We start from the raw sequence: 25,177 nt of genomic DNA on the forward strand, positions 1-25,177 counted from the left end.
GTATAGTGTTAAAGATAGTTATTCTGTGGAGGAAATGTACCTTTGTCATAGTCAGGTTTGAGTTGAATCTCTGTCTAAGGTGAAGGGGATACATGTGTCTATTTAGACAGTTTAGATGCTGTGCATATGATTTTAGAAAATTATCATATAACTTAAAGAACATAATCGGCTTGTTGTTGTATCTGTTGACCTAGAGTTCGCCAGCATGAATCGTCATATTTCACTGTTGAATTGTTACGCGTAACACAAACCGCCCTCCGTAGCACCATCTCTACCATGCAGATGTGAGCTTTATGAACCGGTCCAGGTTCCGGAGACATGCTCAACCTGCGACCGGACAAAGCATTTGTACACTTGTTGTTAAATATCTCGTTTGTAATTTAGAAGAGGATAATTTTCCTTCAGAATAATTTGTTAAATATTTCGCTTTTGTAAGAATGATTAGAACGTTTTGGAAAAAAAATCAAGTAACAGGCGAGAGCTGAGCAATACCACTAACAAACCTAGCACATACTTTTATGAAATGGACTCTTTAATATCCTAGAACCAGGAAAAATAGCAAACCCCAGTCAACACATACAAAACAGGAGCTGTTTGTAAAACCTGTATGTCCCAATGATAGCTCTGTGACCACTATGACCTGACCTACCAACCCCTAAAACATAAGTGGTCATTTACTTCATACATTAAATGTTTCTATCATATTAAAATGGTCTGACTCCAATGGTTCTAAAGTTATTGAGCATAAATAGTTTTAAAGGGTTCAGATCTCTTTGACCTTGACCTTTGAATTACTGATCCTAAAAGCAATAGGGGCTAAGTACTTCGTACGCACAATTACGCTATAAAGTTTAAAGGTTATTGGTTAATGTTTTTCATTTTAATTTGAAAGAACAGTGCCTTTGACTATCTGACCCACACTATTATAGATGGTCATTTTCGTTATCAGCCCAATCAATCTAACGAGTTTTAACAGTGTCGGTTAAGTAGTTCCTTAGCTATTGGGCGGACATTGTTCACTCTATCGAATGAAGGGCGTATCGACTTACGCGACCCACAATTGCACAGCAAGATAAGCTCGCATCTCCAAGGGGGGGGGGGGGGGGGGGTGTAACAACATACGTATGCCCATTTACATCAATATAATATTTGTAACTAAGATGCAGTTCAGCATGTAAGGGTTTATTTCCTTTGTTTGAATGCAAAGAAAAGAATAATACATTTAAATACCGATCATCATCCAATACAATACCCTATCCTACAACTGAAATGGTAGACACTTCCTCCCCTGCCCTCAACAACTTTTATTATGTTATGAAACTGGCAAAACAGGCGTATTGAAGAGAAGATCCCCCGCCCGCAGGCAACAATAATGTTGTTTTTTAATATAACGACTTGTATTTCAAAATCTGAATGGACATCCGTGTGTGGTTTTCTTGCATTCATAGAAGTGTTGTTTAGTATTTATGTGCATATTTCTCAAGACTAATCTTATGATTTATATTATTTATCATCAATCTATAATCTGTAACCGGATGCTCCAAACCTTTGAATTAATGCATCAACAGAAATCTGAATGAACAAACCTTAAATTTTTATGTGCTTTTATGAAAGTGCTGTTTAGTACTTATGTGCATATTTTTTCAATACTAATCTTATAATTTAAATTATTTAACATAAATCTTTACATCTTGTAACCGGATACCCCATACCTTTGAAATAATGCATCAACAGAAAATAGTGTCCTCACATGCTAGAAATAATGGTTTGTTAAGCCATCAACGTAGACATTTTATTAAACAATGGTATTTTATTGCTCTATAAACATTCGTTGAGAACGCAAGGAATTTCAGTAAATTCACTGCCATCACAGTCCGACAAGTTTCCAGTGCTGCATTTCCTCCTCATCTGAATAAACCCTTTGCCGCACGTAACACTACATGCTTTGGCTTGTTGAAATGGCAACCAGTCTGAAAAAATAGCACTGTCCTTCTTTAGACAGACTAAATAATACCCTTGTAACACATCTTTCTTGTATGAAACAATAACATGTTAATTTTTAGGATAGAATTCTTTGCAAAATGTATACGGAGATATATATTATAATGAATTCAGTGCATTAATATGTTTAATAATTATTTAATGGAAAACCAAACTCTAAGTCGCAAAGGGGTCTTAACTCCGCGAAAAAATGTTGTATTATAACAAAACTTGAACTCGACCTGTATTTTATGATTATAAAAAAACACTGATTTTTTCAAAAGTTTTATCGAAAGGACATACGCATTTTGCAGAATTTTAATTTAGTGAAGGCCGATAAGTCTGCCAAAGTGTGGACTGCAACCAGGGCTGTGTTTTATGGCGATAAACATGTGTAGCTAAAATAAATTTTACCCATTCATTCGTTCCACAAAAACTGAGTTCTAAATCGAATACGGGTCATTACCTCGCCAAAAATGGCGGATTGTAACCGCAATCAAACTGACCCTGATATCATTATAATACAGACGAAAAATGATTTCAATCCATTCATGCTTTCAAAAGTTATCGAATGGGTATCGGCATTTTGTAAACTTTATATCAGAAAATGTCATAAGTCTGGCAAAATAATATGTTGAATTGTAACCAATCTGGAAATTTCATGTTATATGTAACAATGCTACTATGCAATGTTTTTCCAGTTAAAATTTTGATAACGCAAATATCTTTTAGAAAAGCTATAATCCCTGTAAAGTTTTCAGTATAGAGAAATTATGATTTTTGTATTAGCCTAAGTGATCGTCTACAGTTACATGTTTTTCAATGGAAGCAAAAACATTCCTCAAAAGCCTCTATAATTTCTTTAATCAGTTGTTTTAGTGTTGTCGTTCAATCTTAATGTTAATACACTCGTTAGCATATTAACAAACTTGTCTTCTTAAAAGAAGTTTTGAATCGTGAGTGAATGATCTCAGTGAGGTTTGTAAGTAGTTTTTTATTATATCTTACGTGGGCAGTCAGTCAGTTTACAAACAACTGTTTCATTCTTTGCTCCAGTACAAGTTGGTCCGCCATACAGAGGTGGGGGGTTGTCACAGCTTCTAGATCTATTCCGAGTTCCATCACCACAACTTCTCGAGCATCCACTCCATGGCTGCCAAGCGCTCCAAGCTCCAGACACTTTCAATTAATTGTTTTTGGAACATTTTAATTTAAAATGAGTTCTGTATCAATAATTGGTATAGCTGAATTCTTCTCAAGAAAAAGAAAGTTGACTGAAAATGACCGTAGATTTTCATCTGATATGAAATTTATATACATATACACCAGGTCTGAATATGTTTCGAAGCAATGTAAAATATTTAACTACAACTGCTGAGACAAACAAAAAAGTGTTCGCCGTGGAGTAGTAACATAAACTTATACAGAGAAAATATTTTTTATATTTATTGGACAATGAAACAGAATAAAACTGCCTGATTTAGTTATTAAACCAAGCTTCGTAATAATATTAAAGTCAAATATTTCAATTGAAACATTAACAAATGCCCGGATGGAGAACTAATGTGGCTGTAGGTTCGAACTTTGAATAAGCAGACTGACCGAATGGAAATTGTGATCAGTTACTTCCGAAGACTACCTGAGCAGATAATTAGGGATGGGATACCAGAACAGTTGTATATAGATTAAATCCCTATATATTTGGCTTTTAACAAAGAAATACAAAAAAAATAAGATAAGTACCTGGACAATGTCCTAGATTGCAAGACACAGTTTCGTTTGCATTCCCGTGACAATCTTCGTCATGTCCAGTGTTACAATGTCTGAGTCTGATAATAGTCCCAGGACCGCATGTTGTTGTGCACGTGTCGTAGAACCATCTTGACCATAATGACGCTGTTACTGATCTAAAACGTAAAATTGAATCTGCATAACATTTGATACAAAAAATAATAACACACATACACAAGCGCGCATGCACACGCACCCTAATACAGAGAGACTAAAAGATAGATGTGTACTGGTAGTTTCTTTACAATCAAACGTGGCTATGTGATATCTCATTATGAATGTAGCTGTACATGCACAAATTCTCTCTCTCTATCTCTCTCTCTCTCTCTCTCTCGCTCGCTCGCTCGCTCGCTCTCTCTCTCTCTCTCTCTCTCTCTCTCTCTCTCTCTCTCTCTCTCTGTATGTAAATATATATACAAACAAAGTCAGTCAACATCACGATATACCAGACGAATTACGGGCAAGCGCCTAGCAGTAAAAACGAACACGCACATGCCACAGCAAGTCCATTAACCCAATAAGTTTCGATGCTGTTTTATATACGAGCCCTTATTGTACTACACATTCGTACCGTTTCAACATTTGCATATATATATCTCTGTAAGTTAACTGGATCTCAAGGATACATTGAATATAAAGAGATAGTTTGCACTAAGCGATATAATTAAATTCAGAACAGTTGACTTTCCCTTACGTGAGATCCGCTAATATATACATGTATGTATATTATATTTGCCTACCGGTTTCGTTTATATGTTATTCATGTAATGTTGTTTATTTTTTCTTTATGATATACTTGATTCGTTACAGACTTTTGCGTATATATCCACGCACAACAAATAACTAATAAAGAAATTCGAGACCCTTCAACCAGACAAATTCCACTAAGTAATCATATAGATATTTGCAGTAATAAAGATCCAAAGTTTCAAATGTTCCCATTTTTTAAAATGAAAATAGATAGTACTTCAGCTAGGTTAGCGAAGGAAAATTATTTTATAAAATGCTTTAAACCAAAACTTAACAGACTACAGAAACAGTTATATTCTGAATAATAAAATAAATAATGAAAAACAGTGTTTTACTTGAAATAGAATAGGTAGAAAAGAAATCCATTACTTATTCGTCAGTTTGAATTTATGACTTATTTGGTTTGGGGATGGGGAAGGGAGGAATTAATTTGACAGTTTGATTTTTTTGTAATTATTATTTAATCTAATAATCGTCAGTAGAATTTTTCTCTCATTGTTCGAATTCGTAAATTCAACTATCAACAGATTACAGTTGTACTTCTGTTTTACACCAACTATTAAGGACATTTTAAAGCTTAAAGGCATATTTATGTACTTGGTCGGACCGTCCTTATTCGTGATTGTATATTATGTTTAATTATATATTTTGATCTCGAAATCAGCTGTAAATCATTAATCAAAATGTCTTGTCCACAGAAGTTGCATAAAAATGAACTGAATTTCAAATAGTTACTAAAATTTAATACGCAATAGCACGATGCATATCCGTATCGGCAGACTCTTTGCGAAATATGCTTTATCGGCGGTTTCTTGCGTGGGCACCGGCGATTCTTTGCTATAAACAGGTTGGCAGTTATAAAAAGTCAGATAAACACACCAAATTAATTAAGCTATAATGTTTCTAGATAGTCATTAGCCTAGAGCCTCTCTGTGCGTAATGCAGAAGGCCTGCCTGTGCAAAAAAAAGAAAACAAAAAAGAAAAGAAAAAACAAAAAACTGGTATGCAGAGAGACCGCCGGTGCCACGACAAAACCGAAAGCAAGTGGTTTTGAAAAATTCTATTTACATTTCGGCCTATCTATCTTTATTATTTGGAAGAATATTGATAAATGAATACAAATAGTGCGCTTGATATATATGATATCAAAGCAAAAACTGGTTAAAGACTGTGAAAAAAGTCGGGCTAGTGTTCCATGTCAGTACACCATCAACAAATATTTTATCGAGTTGCGAGCAAATCGCTGATTAACTATACAACACTATAAAACATAGAAGAGACAATCTTATCTTCCGTGCTCTATTTATTTTTGAGCAGCTTGCCTATGATCGTGGATGGCAGCTCGACTTTTCGCCTCCCATACTAACCTGGGCACTGTTTATAGCAAAACATAGCCGGTGCCGACGCAAAGAAACCGCCGAAATAGCAGATTTCGCAAAGAGTGCGTCCATATGGATATGTACTGTGAATTGGAGAGTATCCTGAATATACATGTCGTCTAGGGAAGGTTTGAATCCATGGAGATGGTGTCAAAAGTTATGGCATCAGAATCTTGCGGGCATGCAGTAATTTCAATAGCAGCCACCACGACATGGCTAATCAAGGGAGATTTTTTTTTTACTTTTTCCTGAAATCCGACCTCACTTAGGGCCAATAGAAACGCACTTATTCTGGAAAAGTACAGCATTTCCCAAACTGAACATGTACCCGATTCTTAAGTCTTAAGATCAGAACATTATGTATATGACGTGTTTAACATATAATGTTCAAGAAATCCTTGAAAAAGGACCGAAGAAAAAATTCATTCCCAGATTTTTATATTAAAAAATAAAAAGGGCATATACGCTGACCAAACTGGTATGTATCTGCAGGAAAATTATCGTTTAACGTAAATAGTGCGCTAAATACTGTTATAACTGCACGTACATATACGTGTTTCATCATTTTTCAGACCGAGTAATTTTTGCTATGGGAGGTAATCCGCCATTCCGCGATGATAACTTGCCGCAGGTGCCCGTTATATTTTGGCCTCATTTTCTTGGTAATTATCCCTGCATATGTACATTTATGTTACCAGTTTAATGTATTTCATCTATCTGAGGGTGCAAATGGTTTCTGATGGTGATATTCGAAGCCAGAACCACCAGAAATTTTGTTCTTTTTTCACTGGCGTTTCGTATCCTCATTTTCCTGAACCTAACTGTATACGCCAGTTCGGTAGGTTCATTGATATGACGAATCACGGTTTTCATAGTGTTTAATGTATTTCTTATATTATGATATTGATAGTTTGAAATACAGTTGTATATTAAATAACCTAAAATTGAAACAGACAATGTTATTTTGATCAACAAACAACAAACAATATGAATATTAATATCATCATATATCATCTATGTTTTTAAGGGGACGCATATTGCTACATTCACAGTTCATACAGAAATGCGGAAGGGGTGCATATTCAAGAAATCAATGGTGGGAAAATAAAAAACATATTCCTAAACTGATATAATACTGATGGACACCTGTAATATTCAGTATTTTGTGGATAAGGATGTGGTACTATGAATGTAATTGGAAAACAGAGGTCTTTGTGAAAGTACATTCAACACAAAATATAAAGCTTTTGTATAAGGAAAAAACAGGTTTTTTACAATAACAGTGTTACAAATAATGTTGAAGGGATGAGATTTTCTTTCTAACACACCAGGTTTGCTTAAACATGTAATAATTTAACGCCACGTCAGTTCAGCTCGGGATGGACGCCATATTTCTCATTGATAAAAATGTAAACAAAAAAAAGTCAGAGTGGGATTAGCATTGCAAGGGCATAACATGACATTCTACACAACGAATACCTTAGAACAGATATGTAAGATGCTACACAGGTCAGGCGGGTTAAATGCATAATGGCGATCACTTGAATCTCATCTTGAAAAGGTGGTTAATTTTAGTTTATTTACATGGTTTTTAATTTTCCCACGACTTCTCGGCGATTCACTGCAAATGTATTACTGCGCCGGACGAAAGGTAACTCTAATAAACAACGGGAGACAACTTAGGTGTCAGCACGTGTACGATTTTTAAAAAAAACATGTCGATGATTATAATTTCTTATCAAATAATGAATCCTATTCAGATATTCGTCTTTTATATTAGAAAATTATTAATTTCTGTGGACATTTGTCAATAAATATTACCAAAGAAGTATAAAATACACAGAATGGCAACTGGCTGTAATCTCGCGTGAGCTCGTGTCAGAGCGTGATTCGGCGTTATCTTACTAAAAACAAACATCGGCGAGCATGGAGTTACAATTTGTACCTTTAAAACTACATTTAAAATACATGTTAGCTTCTAAAACAAAATTAGTTTAATGTGAAATGGTCTTAAGACACGAAGTGCACGCTTTTTTTTGCCATCGAAAGAAGCATGGTCATACGGTGATAATTATTTTACCGATGAATAATTGCTTTCGCATACAAAATGGCGCGTGGAGAAAGCGCCACTTTCGGTAAACGAGATCTCGTTTTTTTGTCACGGGAGGTTGGCGAGATTTGCTCTATATGCCTTTCAAGTTGCCAATCTATTTATTTTTATAGCTCTTTGATATTACTTACATTGGACTACTTTGCGCATCAAACTGGTTTCCGCTTCAGTTGTGAGGCACTTCCGTTATACTTTTTGACAACAATAACAAAACACAAAATGAATCAATAAAGTCACTTATAAACCGACTGCTACTTAAATCAGTGTAAGTAAAGTTGTTGTTACAACATTATACATGTTCGTTACGTTATGAGATAAAGTTTATCTTGAACTGCATAATCCATTAATTACGTTTAGATGATATTGCATTTACAACTTATTTGACCCCATTTTTTTACGTGAATGACAGCATTCTCGTGCAACTCGTGCAAACAGAGTTATGAAAAGTATGGTGGAGAATTCAAGGACAAATTATAAATGACATTAAAGTGAGGATAACTGTATATTCGTCCAGTTTTGATCATTGACATGCCTGCTGTGTATTAGTAACTTTTGTGAACAAGATTAGTATGTTACTTTTGCACATATACACATTGATTGGACCTCTCAACCAAATTTCATACCTTATTTTAGAGATTTTTAAGACAATACATTTTCAAAAGTTTGTTGAATGTGTTTTGATATTTAAGTGCATTGTAGTTCATGAATACCAAGTTAAAAATTAATAATGGCAACATTTCTAGGCCCTTATTGTAAGCCACTAGACTTCTGTAACGATAAATGTTTAATGTATTAAGGGGAATATACTCTTTTAGTTTTGGAATGTGGCATTCCTTGACCACCGTATCTTTTCTTATGCACTACTTTGTAAACAAACTAAATAATGTGTTTTAGCTTACATATGCGAAATGAAAAGCAAGACAGTTACCATATCTCACATTCTTTCTTTAAATTAGAATCTGTAGGACATTGATAAAGGTTTGGACAAGGTGAAGCACTATTATTTTCGCACCAAAAAGTCTTAATTGTTGACTTTGAATGTACACAATAAGTCTTATGTAATTCAACAATAACTTTCTTGTTTCAGTTTTCTCATTTTTATTTTAGTGAGCAATCCTTTGTGTACTTATAACAGTTGAAACAGTATCCGTTTCATGTACCAAAACCTTGTACTTTTTTGCATGTAAATTTTATCATACCCCACCCACTTTTTTCTAAATACAAAGTATGCGTCCCCTTAAGAAAACCGTTACTGAATTTTAGCAATAGTTGGAATGGGAAAAAAGGTAGATCTGTAAAAATATTTTTACAGGTGTTTGTGTGTTAACTAATGACGACTCGGTCGGGTCACTCCTTATTAAAATGATGCTTATTTGTAACAAAAAACATTCCTGACTTTTTTAATTGATAAGTATTGTACACAATATAAAACATAGCCCAGATTTTTTCAATGTCAGTTCAAGGAAATCCTGTTCCTTTAAACTTTTACATATTGGAATATTTTGACTTTCTTTCCAAACTTTCATAAAGTGTAACAAAGTTTGCCTGTTTCTGTTAGACTGTCAAGAACACATGATATTAGGACATAGAGTGCAAACAGAGGTATTGAAGAAATTGAAATACATTGTATAGCTTTATCTTTTTCCTTTTATCAAATCTGGCAAGAAAGTTTTTTGTTTGTCGATGAACAACTGCTATTGAACAAGGCTAGATTTTTTATCTTTACCTTTTGAACAAAATATAGAAGTGTATTGAACACAAAGTTAATAAATTTTATTGTTGTGCACTGTTAAAGTTGTGACCACTCCATTTCTTGCCACACACAAGTGCATTACATAATGCCTGCTTGTACTTCCCTGGCATGAATGAGTTACATCAAGTCTTGAAACGGCAAAGCATTGCCCCCATCAGTCCTCTCAGTACTTCGATTCTTCATTCATTTTATTGATAATTACTTCCCTTTATGTTTAGCAATAATTCTCAGATTGCATTTAATTAACTCCCTTTATTTAACATGAAAAATTCTCTTGTGTAATGATTATTTGTATATTTTACTTACAGTGTCTGATACATGTAGTTGCAGTCTGTCTTTGGAAGCTGTAGAAATAACAAGAAAGAGGCTGACATAGTGGTATAGTTTGTTATATATGAAGTTTATTGATGGCATTCATGATATCATTAAAGTACAACATACATCGATTTTCTGGCAGTCATGTGTTATTACATTTGAATTGAGACTGTTTTATAATCAGGTTCATGATACTTTTTTTAATATACATTGTATACAATAGTTGCATTCTTTTTCAATATCAATTGCAGCTTTATAAATTAGAACACTTCAGGTTCATGTCTGATATAGTTTATTAATGATTATAATTTTAATCATACAATGAGTTATGAGATATTTTATTAATTTTAATATATTTAGATTAATGAATGTAAAAAGTCTGTATTAAATGCACAGGTCATCTTTTGTACAAAAATAAAGGAAAAACAAATGTATAATTTTCATTTTCAGTTTTGGAAGGGAAAAGTTTATGTACAGTTGTTTGACCTGTCTTACCCTGTGGCAGTCCAAGAAGATGTTACCATTATGAAACAATGCAGGGGGTATTATGCTTTTGTATGTTAAACAAAGGTCTCAAAGCATTTATATGCTGTATGACTACATGCTTGCTTCTGAAATAACTGTACAAGACAGCTATAAGACTGACATTCCTGACAAGATGTGAACCTTCTGGACTTTATGTCAGCCTTGCATAAACATTTCTTTCCTGTAGCTTTGTGTATCCCTCAATTTACTAAGTACATACCTCCATTCAAAATAATGATAATAGATATGGTTTAGTAATATATGTGTGATAGCTTTGTAATGTCAACATTTCAAAAATAGAATGAACATGTACTTTGATAATAAATATTGAAATACAAATTTCAGTATATTGTATCAGTCAGCAAAAACATGAAGTACATTTGTATCTTTGTATTAAGATAATTAAAACAATTATATTCAAATGCTTTGACACTGATTTTATGTTGATTTCTAGAATGTGTGTGAATTAATGTTTTGCAATATTTCAGAACTCGAAGACAATGGTTAGTGCAGAAGGGACATAAAAGTTATGATAAAAGTAACAGATATAAATAAGGTAAACTATTGTGATAAAAAGACATGGCCAGTGCTGCACATCACAAAGGCAACATTTGAATTTAATTTTTTGTCACATGAGTTCTGTAAAGCTGACTTTACAATATATATGAAATGATTAGGATTAATATTTTTTACTGTGACCTTTTTTTCACATGATTTTGTCAAGACTGATAACTTGTTCATTGGAATAAGATAGTTAAAGGCGGCATTGTGTCACATAAAAATATGTCTGCATAGTTGCTTAACATTAAATGTCAAATTGTAAACAAGGAAATTCTAAATTTGGAAAACCTTTTGTTGTTTTTCTTCATTTAGCTCAGTTGAAGGAGATGAAGTTTGGAGCAATTTTCACAGTACAACCTCTCCAGAGTAGCTCACTCTGAAGCAAAAACCTGTCTATAACAACATCATAAGAATTTCCATAAGCTGAAATATAACTATCAAATTTACTTCTCCAGAACAACAACCTCAACATAACTAAAATATTTGTATATCCCACAGGGTATTGCTCTACAGAGGTTGCACTGTACTTATAATATCTATTATTTTCAAATGCTTTAAAGGTGGTCAATCACATTTAAACAACATTTAATGACAATTTTTACTTTTTGTATATTCTGGTAGAGAATTATTTAAGGAACAAAAAGACCGGTTACATAGAGTTAGATTCCTATTTGAAATGTGTATTTTATTATTTTTATAAAATTTTATAATAACTCCCCTTTAATATGAAAGTATATAAAAAGCTGGGTATTTCTTTTTATTTCGATACAATGTCTAGTTTTACATTTGCATTTGATAGACATATCAACTATTGAACAATCTGAACCAAAATGCAAGTTTAAAAGCTGTGTGTAGCTTCTGAATTCATTTATTTCCAATCTATCTTGGTTGCGCAACCAAGATAGGCAAAGGGAGGTAATAATAATTTTTCAAACTTGCGTTTCTAATGAATTCCATCTAAATACATAATTTTTAATGCAAATATTTTACAAATATATTACAATATGTCTAATATTTATACATTTCCTTAGGCAAAGTATGTTTATCAAATTCATACTTATGATAAAATAACTCTATCTTGGTTGGGCAACCAGGATAGGAAAATGAAATTTTAAAAATACCTCCAGTGAAAATCTAATTTGTATTAAGTGTTAAGTGAACATAAATGAGTGTAAATGATCAGATGCTAAAGTTACAAACAAACCGTTACATGGCCAAAATCTGATTATCCACCTTTAAGAAAAACAACACTTTCAACAAGGGGAAAAGTGAACATATATTACTCATAAGGTGAAGTTTTGGCAGTTCTCAAGTTCATTGTTTTTGCATGCTATATAAAAACACTTTAGGTAGTTTATCATTATTAAATCATATACTAATCAGAGGTTGTAGGTTGTTGTTGGAGCTTTTAGGTGAGATCATAGGTGAACATCATCAGATTTATCTGTTTGTTTTCACCATTTTATTGAATATATACATTGAATAAAATATGCAATCTTTTCAGACAGTCCTATTAAATAACTTGTCATTTAGTGAATCTAAGTATATGTAAAATTTAAATAAAGCAGCAAGCCAAGTAGCAACACAATCTTGTGCTTAAAACTGGTAATTCCTTAGACAAGTTGAAATTAGACAAAATGTCAATTTGCAGAGTTACCCGACTTGCTGCTTGATAATATATTTCTAAGATTAGAATTTCTGCAAATGTCTAAAATGATGTTATAATTGTTTTAAAAACTATCATGTTTTATTCTCTTTATGTAATAAAGTTTTACATTTGTATTTCCAGAAGTGCTACAAGTGTGTTGTCATGTGAAATGGACTTTACCCCAACTGTGCTGCATGATGTAAATTCAAGTGCGAGACAGCCATGCGCCAGCTGTAAACTGAGATGGACCCATATAATAAATATATTGACTTTTCTATGTATTATCATCTGTACAAAATGTGTTCATGACAAGACTGTATACATATATTGTTAAATCATTTTTTATTTCCATTATTACATGCATGTAAGAAGCAAGCATTTAACAATTGCATTCATAGAAATGTTAAAATGTGATCAATCTAATTTAAAGAAAAACATTTAGTTGGACTTTTTAAGTTTCATAGTTTTTGTGGTGGAGATTGACCCAGTCATTCAGCAACTTACACTGTTTATGCGTCATTTCTTGTATGTTATAGTTTTCTTAATAATACATTAAATGTCAAAGTTATGGTAAGATGAACTCATTCATCACTTGTAGATTAATGTTAAAGCAGTTCAACATTTTACCATAAGTTAACTAATATTCTATTTAACCAGAGTTGTCACATATTTTCATATAAACATTTGTATAATACAGTCTTATCTTACCTACAAATGATGTACTACAATTTTTCAGCTATATTTTATGTTGTTTTCATGTCTCAACATATAATTACTAACATCAAAGAAACTTTAAGTATCTTACAATTTGGTTGGTATAAATGGTTGTTTTGTATATATGTTTTATTTTTTTCCATCCAGGAGAATAAAGAAATATACATTTCAAAATATCTCATCATTCCAGATAAGTACACTACATAATCAAGATAAAAGAAATAAGAACAAAATATGTTGGTGGAATTTTATTTTCAAAAATTTGATATACAGTCTTTGTAGTATTTACTTCTTTAGATATGTTGGACTGAAATGGGAATAACAACATACTTTAAATTTTTGTAGTCATAAGTTAATATGGGAGTTATTAACTTAACTTAAAAAGATTTTATCTCACTGTTATGCCATCAGAGTTTTAATATTTTTCAACATTGTCATTGGCAATAAGGCTCAAAATTATTTGTTGTGTATACCTTGCATTCATGTGTGATAAATGCTTTTATGGTATTCTTTAATAAATTTTATGCTTTTCATCTTACCATGGATTAAAAAAATATAAATTTATTTGTCTGAAAATTAAGGTAAAAATACTGACTGTTCAAATTGCAATATAAGAAAGCTTATTTAAGATAAAGGGAGGTAATTCCATAAAAAATATGTAGAAGTAGATGATAAATATAATGAAGGGAGATAATAAAATATTGTGAAGTTATTAGTCTTCATTTCTTTGATGAGCTAATTAATTGTTTTACATTTTGGTTTAACTACAAGTATGACCTAACATGTGTACCTGTCCTGAAGGAAAATAAAAAAGGTTGTTTGATGTCCTTGTACTGTTAAGTTGTTCCTGTATTTGTTTCTATTCCATGTCTGAATGAAATTAAGAAACAGACTTTAATGAAGGTATCCTGGGAAAATACCTAAGTTTATTTTTATATCAGCAAATTTGATGAGATAGTCATTCAGGAGTTGTCTATCCTATTTCCAAAAATGCTATGGGGACTAAATTTTTTGGAGTAAATATCTCTTTTAAAAAATAACACACAGCATTTTAATATTGTATATATATTATCTGATGCACTTAGCAATATATATTTGAAATCAAAATGTTAAAAATTCCGGTTTTAATTTTTTAGTTACAATGTCTACATAATTATCAAGTGCCTGGGGGGGGATTTGGCTACCAATCAAACTTGACAGAGGACTTATTGGCAAATACATTTTGTTCAAGTTTGGTGAAGATCAGATGAGAAATGTTCAGCTTAGGGTACGGACAAGAGTAACAAGAGCTGTCACAGGAGACAGCGCACTCGACTATTTTGATGCTGGATTGTGAAACTGGGCACATCTGAGGAAACTGGAGCTGTCACTTGAGAGTTTAATGACTCCAAAGGTGGATGAAGATATTGCACAATAGCTTGAGTCTGTGTCAAAAATATTAAATAATAACAGAGGTAAATACAAAGTGTATCAAAACATATATAATTCTAAACAAAAAGGGGGCACAATTCATAAAATATTGGTGCAGGAGATATGCACCTTGTGTCATATGATGTGGGTGATGATGCTGAACAATTATTTTAAGTATGAATCAAATCCATTCAGCAGTAACAGAGACAGAGTGAAAGTGCATCAAAACTTTAACCTGAAATTCTAAGTAAAAAGGGGGAATAATTCCTTAAATACTTGTGACAGAGTTATGCACCTTGTGTCATATGATGTGGGTGATGATGTTGAACAATTATTTTAAGTTTGAATCAAATCCATCAAGTAATTATAGAAATATGATGAAAAAAGAGAAAGTGTTAAAAAACTTTAACCAAGGTGGGGACGCAGGGAAGACTCCGATGCCGGGTCGAGTAGGATAGCTCTCCTTATACTTTGAATAGTTGAGCTAAAAAGGCTGATTTTCAAGGGCCGTAATTTCAAAGTGGTTTGGCTAGCAATAGAACTTCGTCATGGACTTATGGTCATGCAACATATTTTGTTCAAATTTGATGCAGATTGCATGAGAAATGTTTGATTTAAGATTGCGGACAAGATTTGTGACAGACGGACAGACAGCAGTAAATCAGCGATGTGGGAGATATAATTTTTTGTCCATTACAGCCACGCAATAACAGTACCTTAATCAAATCGCGAGTATACTCTTCAAAAAGGAGGTGATCACTGAAAATTTTGATGAAAATGACGACTTGGTATTAGCAAAAATAAATGGACTGGTAAATGGCACACAAATCTCATGTCATTTTATTTGACCTTGGTATGCATCTGTCAACTGTAAATATTGTAATAAATAAGAGAAATAATGTTTAAAGTTTATTTAGAGAAATCATCATAGACACAACAAAACTACATTACAAAAGCATAATAAGTTTAATCAAGTACATTTGATTTAGAGACTACTTGCATTAAGAGACCAGTTTTTCAGTTTCTTTTTTATGTTATCAAAGAACAAACTATGTTGCACAAAGAGAACATGTTTTTCCTCCCTTTGGTGGTCTTTTAATGCAAGCAGTACTGTAGATTTTTACCCAGCTATATTCAGTTCAGTTTCAGTTTAAAATTCAGTTCAGTTTCTGTTAAACATTCAGTTCAGTTTCTGTTTCAAATTCAGTTCAGTTCAGTTTAGTTCCAGTTCAGAATTCAGTTCATTCAGTAACAGTCCAAAATTCAGTTCAGTTTCTGTTACAAACTCAGTTCAGTTCAGTTTGGTTCCAGTTTAGAATTCAGTTCAGTTCAGTTAAATTTTATTTAGATATAAGATCCAATTATAACAGAAATACAAAGTGGTACAGAAATTAAAATTTTTTAGAATTAATAAATATGCTGTAAACCCTTATATGTTTGTACTTTACAAGTTTAATCAAGCTAATACAAAAATATCAGGAAAACAAGAGCTGTCACTAATGGTGACAAATGCCCCCGCAGCGCCTTGACCTTTGTCCTGGTGACTCCAATGTCAGTAGGGGTAGTGTACTCAGTAAGTACTATTAGCATGTGTAGTTTGAAGGTCCTGGGTGCAGTGGTTCACCAGTAAAGTGCCTTCATGCAAAAAGTTAACGTTGTGACGAACGAACGAACTAAAGAACTAACGGACGGACAGTTGAAAACTAATATGCCTCCCTTTGGGGGCATAAAAATGATGATCTTTCTGCCTGGGATAAACCATGAAAGTAACAATTTCACTTATATCCAATGAAGTCCCTTAGCTTTCAATAATATGTAAGTATAGTGAAATAGGATTTACATGTACACTTATAAAGTAATTAAAATTTAACAGTTTTCTCTAATATAAATAATTAAACATAAAAAAATCTTTATAAATATTGTCTTGTACATGTATACATTTGAATTAACTGTACAAAAATCTATACAGATATAAAATTAAATGTCTAGTTATCACTGAGAAACTTATCACTAAGAAAAATATCACAAAGTTAATTTTATACACGAGTTGAAATGAGATTTTGTCTTCTTGCTCCTTAAAGGTTTATATACTTTATTTAAAGTTTTATTCAGAAAGTCATGATATATTTACAAAAAACATTTCAGAAATTGGACAGAAAGCTACATTAGCTTACAGTACAGGTTGTCTTCTCCTTGTAACTTTACTGTTAAAAGGTAGCACTATACACCTTAATAAATTCTGAAAAAAAGTATTTAACAATAATTAACAAACTTAAGCAAAATCAAAGAAAGTAATAACTTGTCAACCTTGGAAAGTCTTGAGCTAGAAGTTTGTTGTGTATTTTTCATTAAGGAAATGGCTAAATAATAAACAAGAACAACTAGTGTTTCTTTAGGCAGATTGTAAAAAGAGGGCATTAGGGCTTAAAGCTATAATATAACATTTTAACAAATGAAAAAACTTACAAGTTTGAATATATTAATTTTCTTAAATATAGAGTAAAATAACACAACTCGAATTTCCAATTACAATAATTATTGTCATTTTTTACTTAAGATATGAACATTATGTTACCAAATTTATGTGTATACGTCATTGCTTGAAATTGTTCTTTAACATATGAAAACCCTTCCCAGTTTTTCATAATAAATTTGTCTGTCTGTCAGTTATAGGCATTGTACCGGATGCCAAGTAGTGTCATAGCAAGTATGATTGTTTAGGGTACAGTTTCTTGAACACTGGTAAACGAATACTTTTTAGAAGAAACTCAGCTGAATAATGTCCTAGTTATATTTGTGCACAGCAGAGCTGAGACAAGAACTGGAAAATCAAACTGTCTTCCATAACGGGCTACCAAAATCACTTTAGGATCTTTTCAAGCCAAGTTCGCAATTTCTCTACAGTCGACTTAATTCCAGGTACAGATGTGTTGGACTATTGTGCTTTTTATCCTGGTGATCCTTTGTGCCTCTAGTGCATCTTCCCATATTGAACTATATAAAAGAAATATCTCAATTTACTGTATATCACTCTAAAAAAAAAGTATGTGTAAAACCGACAAGCACTTAGACAAAATGTATAAAATTCAAAACAGACAAATCTTTAAAAGCAGAAACAAGTTTTATTTCTTTAACTGGTTGAAAACCAACAAATTTCCATCAATTGAAAATCAATTACATGTATATAAAGCTATGACACAAAATATTAAATGTTATTTTCACCAAAACACAATGCTACTAAATAGTTATAGTATAAGCCCTAGAAGCATTGACTATGGCAAACGCACACTGCATATCAATTCACTTGATACTGTAATGGATGAAAACACGAGGGCCATGATGGCCCTATATCGCCCACTTGAGTTAAGTTGCTTGCTTGAACAAATTTCTAAACCTTACACAAGACAGTCCTGATGACCATGAATCGCTCTCCTGAGTAATATGAGCCATATGTTGAAAATGGCAAACAGATGCTAAAATATTAGAAAGTAGGTCAAACTCAATAACATGGTCACTGAAAGTCAGATTTAAAATCGGTGTGCAAGACTGTACATGTCTTCCAAATTTCAAGGTTTATCTAAAAAAACAACAAGTAGGTCAGTAGGTCAAGGAGAGTCAAGTGACCCCTACACACATGGGGTCATCAGGTAATTATAGTTAAACTGTCTAGGAAATATGATCTGATAATTTTTGAAGCACTTATTCCTATATAACTCATATACCAAATGACCATCAGGGTGGGGCCTCTTTTCACCCCAGTGGCATAATTTGAACAGTCTTGTTAAGAGATCAACTAGGCAAAGCTACATACCAAATATCAAAGGCCTAGGCCCTGAACTTTCTGACAAGAAGATTCTTTTCCCTATATAAGTCTATGTTAAATTTGGGACCCCAGGGCAGGGCCTCTTTTCACCCCAGGGGCATAATTTGAACAATTTTGATAGAGGAACACTAGGCAAGGCAACATACCAAATATCAAAAGCCTATGCCTTGCAGTATCAGCCAAGATTTTCAATTTTTTTCCTATATATTAAGTCTATGTAAAACTCTGGACCCCCCCTGGGTAGGGCCTCTTTTCAACTTGGGGGCATAATTTGAATAATCTTGGTAGAGGACCACTAGGCAATGCAACATACCAAATATCAAAAGCCCATGCCTTGCAATTTCAGACATGAAGAATTTTAAAGTCTTTTCCTATATATGTCTATGTAAAAAACTAGGGACCTCCACGGCAGGACCTCTTTTCACCCCAGAGTAATAATCTAAAAAATATTGGTAGAGAACCACAATGCACTGCAACATACCAAATATCAAAACCCTAGGTCTTGTGGTTTCAGGCAAGAAGATTTTTAAAGTTTTCTTCCTATACAAGTCTATATAAACTGTGTGGCCCCCTGGGGGGGTGGGGGGCATTCACCCTAATGGAATCATTTGAAGAATCTCACTAGATGATGCTACATACTAAATATCAAAGCCCTAGGCCTTATGGTTTTGGACCAGAAGATTTTCAAAGTTTTACCCTATATAGTCTAAATAAACGATTGACCCCCGGGGTGGGGCCATATTTAACCCTAGGGGGGATAACTTGAACAATCTTGGTAGAGGACCACTAGATAATGCTACAAACCAAATTTCAAAGACCTAGGCCATGTGGTTTTGAACAACAAAATTTTTGAAGTTTTTCGTTTTGGTTGCCATGGCAACCAGTTCTGTTATGGAATTCAATTCTTTGAATAATTTTTAAAGAAGACCTTCCAAAGATCATCCCTGTGAAGTTTCATCAAAATTGGTTTTGGGGTTTAAGAGGAGATTTGTTTAAAGGAAAGTGTGGACAGATGGACGACAGGCAGACGACGGACAGTGAGCAAACACAAAAGCTCAAAAGCATCAGAAGCAACTTACTTAGGTCAATGGTTTCCAGGTCAATAGTGATAAATGTTGCCTCCCCTTATAAATCTGTAGGACTGAAGTTGCTACGAGGAAGTTGTATCAGTATCAACATCCTTTTTGGCCAATTCCTGTAAAGTAAATTGAAGAAAATATATATATTATGTTGCAATAATTAATATCTGTATGCTCCACTTCAGAAAATTTATCAACTATATCTTTATTTAGTTGCAATCTTTATTTTGTAAAACTAGAAATGTGTCCCCACTACAAGACATTAAAATGACAATTTTTTCCTAGGTCAGGGGCCATAACTCCTACAATACTGAATGAGTCCATGGGGCGAAACCCAAGGTACACAACTGCACATGCTGACCAACATTCCTGTAAACTTTGGTTACTCTAATTCAAATACTTTTGGAGCTATGTGCAACACATTAAAGTGACCAATTTTTACTAAGTCAGGGGCCATAACTCCTACATGACTGGATGAATCTGGATGCCAAACCCAGTCCAGAGGCGAAACCCCGAAACCAACATTCCTGTAAACTCGGTGACTCTAGGTCAAATACTTTGGGAGCTAAGCATGGCACAACATTAAAATGACCAATTTTTAACTAAGTCAGGGGCCATAACTCCTACAATCTGGACGTGAAACCCCAGGTGCACAACTGCACATGCTGACCAACATTCCTGTAAACTCTGGTGACTCTAGATCAAATACTTTTGGAGCTACGTGCGACACAACATTCAAATGACCAAATTTTTACTAAGTCAGGGGCCATAACTCCTACATGACTGGATGAATCTGGACGCCAAACTCCAGATGTACAACTATACATGCTGACCAACATTCCTGTAAAGTTTTGTGACTCTACGTTAAATACTTTTGGAGCTAGGCACGACAACACTAAAATGACCAATGTTTACAAAGTCACGGGCCATAACTCCTACATGACTGACTAAATCTGAACTGAAAACCCAGGTGCACAACTGCACATGCTGACCAACATTCCTGTAAACTCTGGTGACTCTAGATCAAATACTTTTGGAGCTACGTGCGACACAACATTCAAATGACCAAATAACTCCTACATGGCTGACTAAATCTGGACGCGAAACCCCAGGTGCATAACTACACATGTTGAACAACATGCCTATGAAGTTTTTGACAGACAAGGGCAAATCTATATGCCCCCCCTCCCCACCACTCCCCAAAAATAGGTAGTATGACCAGTCTGTACTCATTACTAGGCAAATAAGTCAAAACTTTAGGAATTACAGTGTGAAAATTTATTTCTGGCAATAGTTTTGACTATTGACTGGCAAGCCATTAATTAAGTAGAAACTATAATTCTCCTCACATTAATCACTGGTCAACAGTTTGTAGAAAAATTTATAAAAACTTATTTCTGAAGTCATGTGATAAAACATTTAATGGATAGCTAGGCAGTAAATAGTCAAAACTGTTGCCTTCGGTCTTTCAAACTTGATTATTGACCAGGCAGCCATTAACCCTTATCCTGCTGGACACAAATCTGCTTTTGCTACCAGGGTAGATAATGATCAACCTATATATCTGTGCAGTCTGATCAAGATCTGAACTGTTTGCCATTCAGTCAGAAACTTTTTGGTTAACACCCCTTTTAACAGTAAATAGCACTGTTCAAAACTAAACAACTGACAAGTTCATTATAGAAATTTAGCAGGGTAAGGGTTAAACAAGTTTATATTGTATATTCAGCTGTCCAGTATTTCTCCTTTTACTGACCTATCCTGTGTAAGCAGACGACAATTTTCTCATATGATGCCATATGGGTAAGAAATGACTTGAGACATATTTCTTTCAGTCAAATTCGTATGTAGAACATTCCCATCTAAATTTCTAGGCTTGATTTATACTCAACATTTGCACAATGATGTAAGAAAGTTATGTTTAAAAAAATCACCTGACTGATAAGAAATTTCTTCACAAGTCAACTGTGTGCGCTGGTAAGTGATCGTCTCCATTTCATGTTTTTCCCCCCACATGACAGTGCAAGTCCTGCTTTAAAGTTAACCTAAGAGACAAATGGGTAAATGTCAACAAAAACTTAAAAGTTGAATACTGTTACTTATCTAAATTGAAATATAAAACTATTATGCATAAATGTTACTTGTTTTTACTTTCTTCCTATTATGAATGCTGAAAAAACATCCTGTCTGCATGATGCAATCTTATTATGGTAATACCACTGTTTCCATACACAATAGTTATAGTTCAGGGGGACACAACTAGGGTACCAAAACATCATTCTGAAAAAGTTTGGTCAAAATCCCTCCAGCAGTTTATGAGGAGATGCGATAATCAGAAATTGTTAACTGACAGACGGACCACGGACGTAGAGTGATTTGATTTGAAATTTCTGAAACAGCAGTCTAAAAAAACAACTTGACAAACAGTATCTTAATCATTTTGCTACCTACAGGATACATTGGCTGGAATACTGGAATCAATGACTGCTTGTTGATGGCCACTATTAAAAGTTTTCCCAAGTTTTCTATAGTTCTTCACCATCATCATTGTCTATCCAGTCACTGTCATTTTCCATCAGTCTTGCAACTTCAACCTCTGAAGAAAAATAATTCATGTACTACAGAGAATTTCATGAGCTTCAAAAAATGTGCAAGCTGGCATTAAATTTAATAATCTTATAATTTTAACCCTTACCATGCTGGCACAAATGATTCTGCCTTAGTGACCAGTGTAGATCATGACCAGCCTGCACATCCATGCAGTCTGATCATGATCTGCACTATTTGCCGTTCAGTCAATATCTTTTTCGTTTGCAACCCTTTTAAAAAATAATGGTACTGTCCAAATTGAAATATGCACAAGTTCATTATAGAAATTTAGCAGGATAATGGCTACTGTGAACAAGAGCACCGCCTTGCGGGTGCTGAGGCTCATCTGATTTTTTTTTGTATCATAGAAAAATTGTCCTACCCATGATTTTCTAAGTCCAAAAAGGGCCATAATTCTTGCAAAAAGCAGGATGAGGTTATGTTTCTTGACGTACATAGTCAGTTTATGATGGTGGACAACTGTTGCAAGTTTCAAAGCAATAGCTTGAATAGTTTAGGAGAAAAGCTGACCTAAAAATAAAACAACCAATAAATCTGATATTTTCTAAGTGCAAGAGGCCATAAATCTTGCAAAAAGCAAGATGGAGTTATGTTTCTTGCTGTACAGGGTCAGCTTATGATTGTGAACAAGTGTTGCAAGTTTTAAAGCAATAGCTTTGATACTTCAGGAGAAAAACAGACTTAAACAAAAAACTTAACCAAGAAATCTGATATTTTCTAAGTACAAAAGGGGCCATAAATCTTGCAAAAAACAGGATGAAGTTTTGTTTCTTGCTGTACAGGGTCAGCTTATGATGGTGAACAAGTGTTCCAAGTTTCAATCAATAGCTTTGATAGTTTAGGAGAAAAGCCGACCTAAACATAAAACTTAACCAGGCAACGCCCACGCCGATGAAGTAATGACAATAACTCATCATTTTTTTTCCAAAAAATCAGATGAGCTAAAAATGAAATTCTGAAACAGCAGTCTAAAACAAGAGCTGTCGGAGGACAGCAACGCTCGACTATTTAACAGCCTTGTCGCTTGAATAAATAAGAAAGTCGAAAAAGGGGCATAATTTAGTAAAAAAGTAAAATAGGGTTATGGAACCTGCATAGTGCTTATCAGCTCATGACAGTGGACAAGTGTATGAAGTTTCAATCCATTCCTATTAGTGGGTACTGAGATACCAGCTTACATATAAGAATTTAACCCAAAAACTCCTAAGTTGAAAAAGGGGCATAATTTTGTAAAATGCAAAGTTGAGTTATTGACCCTTTGCACTGCATGTCATATCATGACAGTGAACTAGTGTGTGAAGTTTCAATTCTTTCCCATTAGTGGATACTGAGATACCAGCTTACATACAAAAACTTAACCAAAAATTTCTATGTTGAAAAAGGGGCATAATTTTGTAAAAAAGCAAAATAAAGTTATGGGACCTGCTTTGTGCATGTCAGATCATGACATTGAACAAGTGTGTGAAGTTTCAATCCATTCCCATTAGTGAGTACTGAGATACCAGCTTACATACAAAACCTTAACCAAAAAATTCTAAGTCGAAAAAGGGGCATAATTTTGTAAAAAAGCAAAACAGAGTTATGGAACCTGTGCAATGTAAGTCAGTTTATCACAGTAAATAAGTGTGTGAAGTTTCAATTCATTCCCACAAGTGGTTACTGAGATACCAGCTTACATACAAAACCTTAACCAAAAATTTCTAAGTCAAAAAAGGGGCATAATTTTGTAAAAAAGCAAAACAGAATTATAGAACCTATGCAATGTAAGTCAGTTTATCACAGTGAATAAGTGTGTGAAGTTTCAATCCATTCCCACAAGTGGTTGCTGAGATACCAGCTTACATACAAAAACTTAACCAAATCGGGACGCGGACGCCGACGCATGGGCGAGTCCAATAGCTCTACTATTCTATGAATAGTCGAGCTAAAAACAACTTTACAAACAGTATCTTAATCATTTTGCTACCTACAAGAGCGATACATTGGCTGGAATACTGGATTCAATGACTGCTTGTTGATGACCACTATTAAAAGTTTTCCCAAGTTTTCTATAGTTCTTCACCATCATCATTGTCTGTCCAGTCACTGTCATTTTCCATCAGTCTTGCAACTTCAACCTCTGAAGAAAAATAATTCATGTGCATACATACTGCAAAATACAAATATGTACCTTGTTAATTGGATTCCATCAAAATAAACATATAATACACTAATAAACTTACCATGATTTTATCATCAAAACACAGAAATATTTGATAAGCGAAGAACATCTTTACCAATATTTTACCTGACCTTTAAAATATTCTGAAAAAAATTGCCCTCCTTTGAAAATGAATGCCATTTGTAAAGAAATAAAAATATACAATTGCTGAAAACTGTGTTCCACCAAGTTATGTGAAATTTCACCAGCAAATGCATCAAAACAAACATAATTATGTAACAGTTCTTTGAAATGGTGAGTTTTTAAAGGTATTTGACTGTCCGGAAGTGGGACCCCTTTGGGCAGTCCGGAATTAATGTTTATATTAGAATACTGACACTTGTTTTGTACAGTAATATACATGTTTTACATGCTGTTCAATTTTCATTCAAAACAACTCTTTCGTTCTATGATTTGGTGTTGTTTGATTTTTTTTCCTCAAAACGTAATGCTAAACCTCAATACATCCAGAACAAATTTAGAAAAGAGGGCCATTGACCCTAAGTGTTCACCTGTGTACAAGGCTTC

General features: G+C 33.7%; 1 protein-coding gene and 2 long non-coding RNA genes across 7 annotated transcripts in view; 1 reads left to right on the forward strand and 2 right to left on the reverse strand.

Annotated features, from left to right (window-relative positions):
- Positions 1 to 1,805: 1,805 nt before the first annotated feature.
- Positions 1,806 to 10,225, reverse strand: LOC128550482 (thrombospondin-1-like). The gene is made up of 4 exons (XM_053529668.1): positions 10,206 to 10,225; positions 3,724 to 3,887; positions 2,989 to 3,159; positions 1,806 to 1,970 (listed from the first exon to the last, which is right to left on the reverse strand). The coding sequence occupies exons 1-4, from the start codon at positions 10,223 to 10,225 to the stop codon at positions 1,819 to 1,821; spliced, it is 507 nt and encodes a 168-aa protein (XP_053385643.1). The 3' UTR covers positions 1,806 to 1,818.
- Positions 10,226 to 10,528: 303 nt separating this feature from the next.
- On the forward strand, positions 10,529 to 14,317 carry LOC128550795 (uncharacterized). The gene is made up of 3 exons (XR_008368456.1): positions 10,529 to 10,621; positions 11,093 to 11,160; positions 12,955 to 14,317. It is a non-coding gene; the product is annotated as an uncharacterized LOC128550795 (long non-coding RNA).
- Positions 14,318 to 15,858: 1,541 nt separating this feature from the next.
- Positions 15,859 to 25,177, reverse strand: part of LOC123538690 (uncharacterized) — a 42,818-nt gene continuing 33,499 nt past the window's right edge. For 4 of the 5 annotated variants that reach the window (XR_008368455.1, XR_008368453.1, XR_008368452.1 and 1 more), the window contains 5 exons: positions 24,420 to 24,568; positions 22,291 to 22,435; positions 21,774 to 21,884; positions 19,840 to 19,955; positions 15,859 to 17,931 (listed from right to left, as the gene is read on the reverse strand). This is a non-coding gene — a long non-coding RNA (uncharacterized LOC123538690). Of the gene's footprint in view, positions 17,932 to 19,839; positions 19,956 to 21,773; positions 21,885 to 22,290; positions 22,436 to 24,415; positions 24,569 to 25,177 lie in introns of all 5 variants that reach the window. The other variant, XR_008368454.1, reaches the window with a different exon arrangement.

The sequence above is a fragment of the Mercenaria mercenaria genome, chromosome 18 (assembly GCF_021730395.1).
Source record: "Mercenaria mercenaria strain notata chromosome 18, MADL_Memer_1, whole genome shotgun sequence".
Taxonomy (NCBI): Eukaryota; Metazoa; Mollusca; class Bivalvia; order Venerida; family Veneridae; genus Mercenaria; species Mercenaria mercenaria.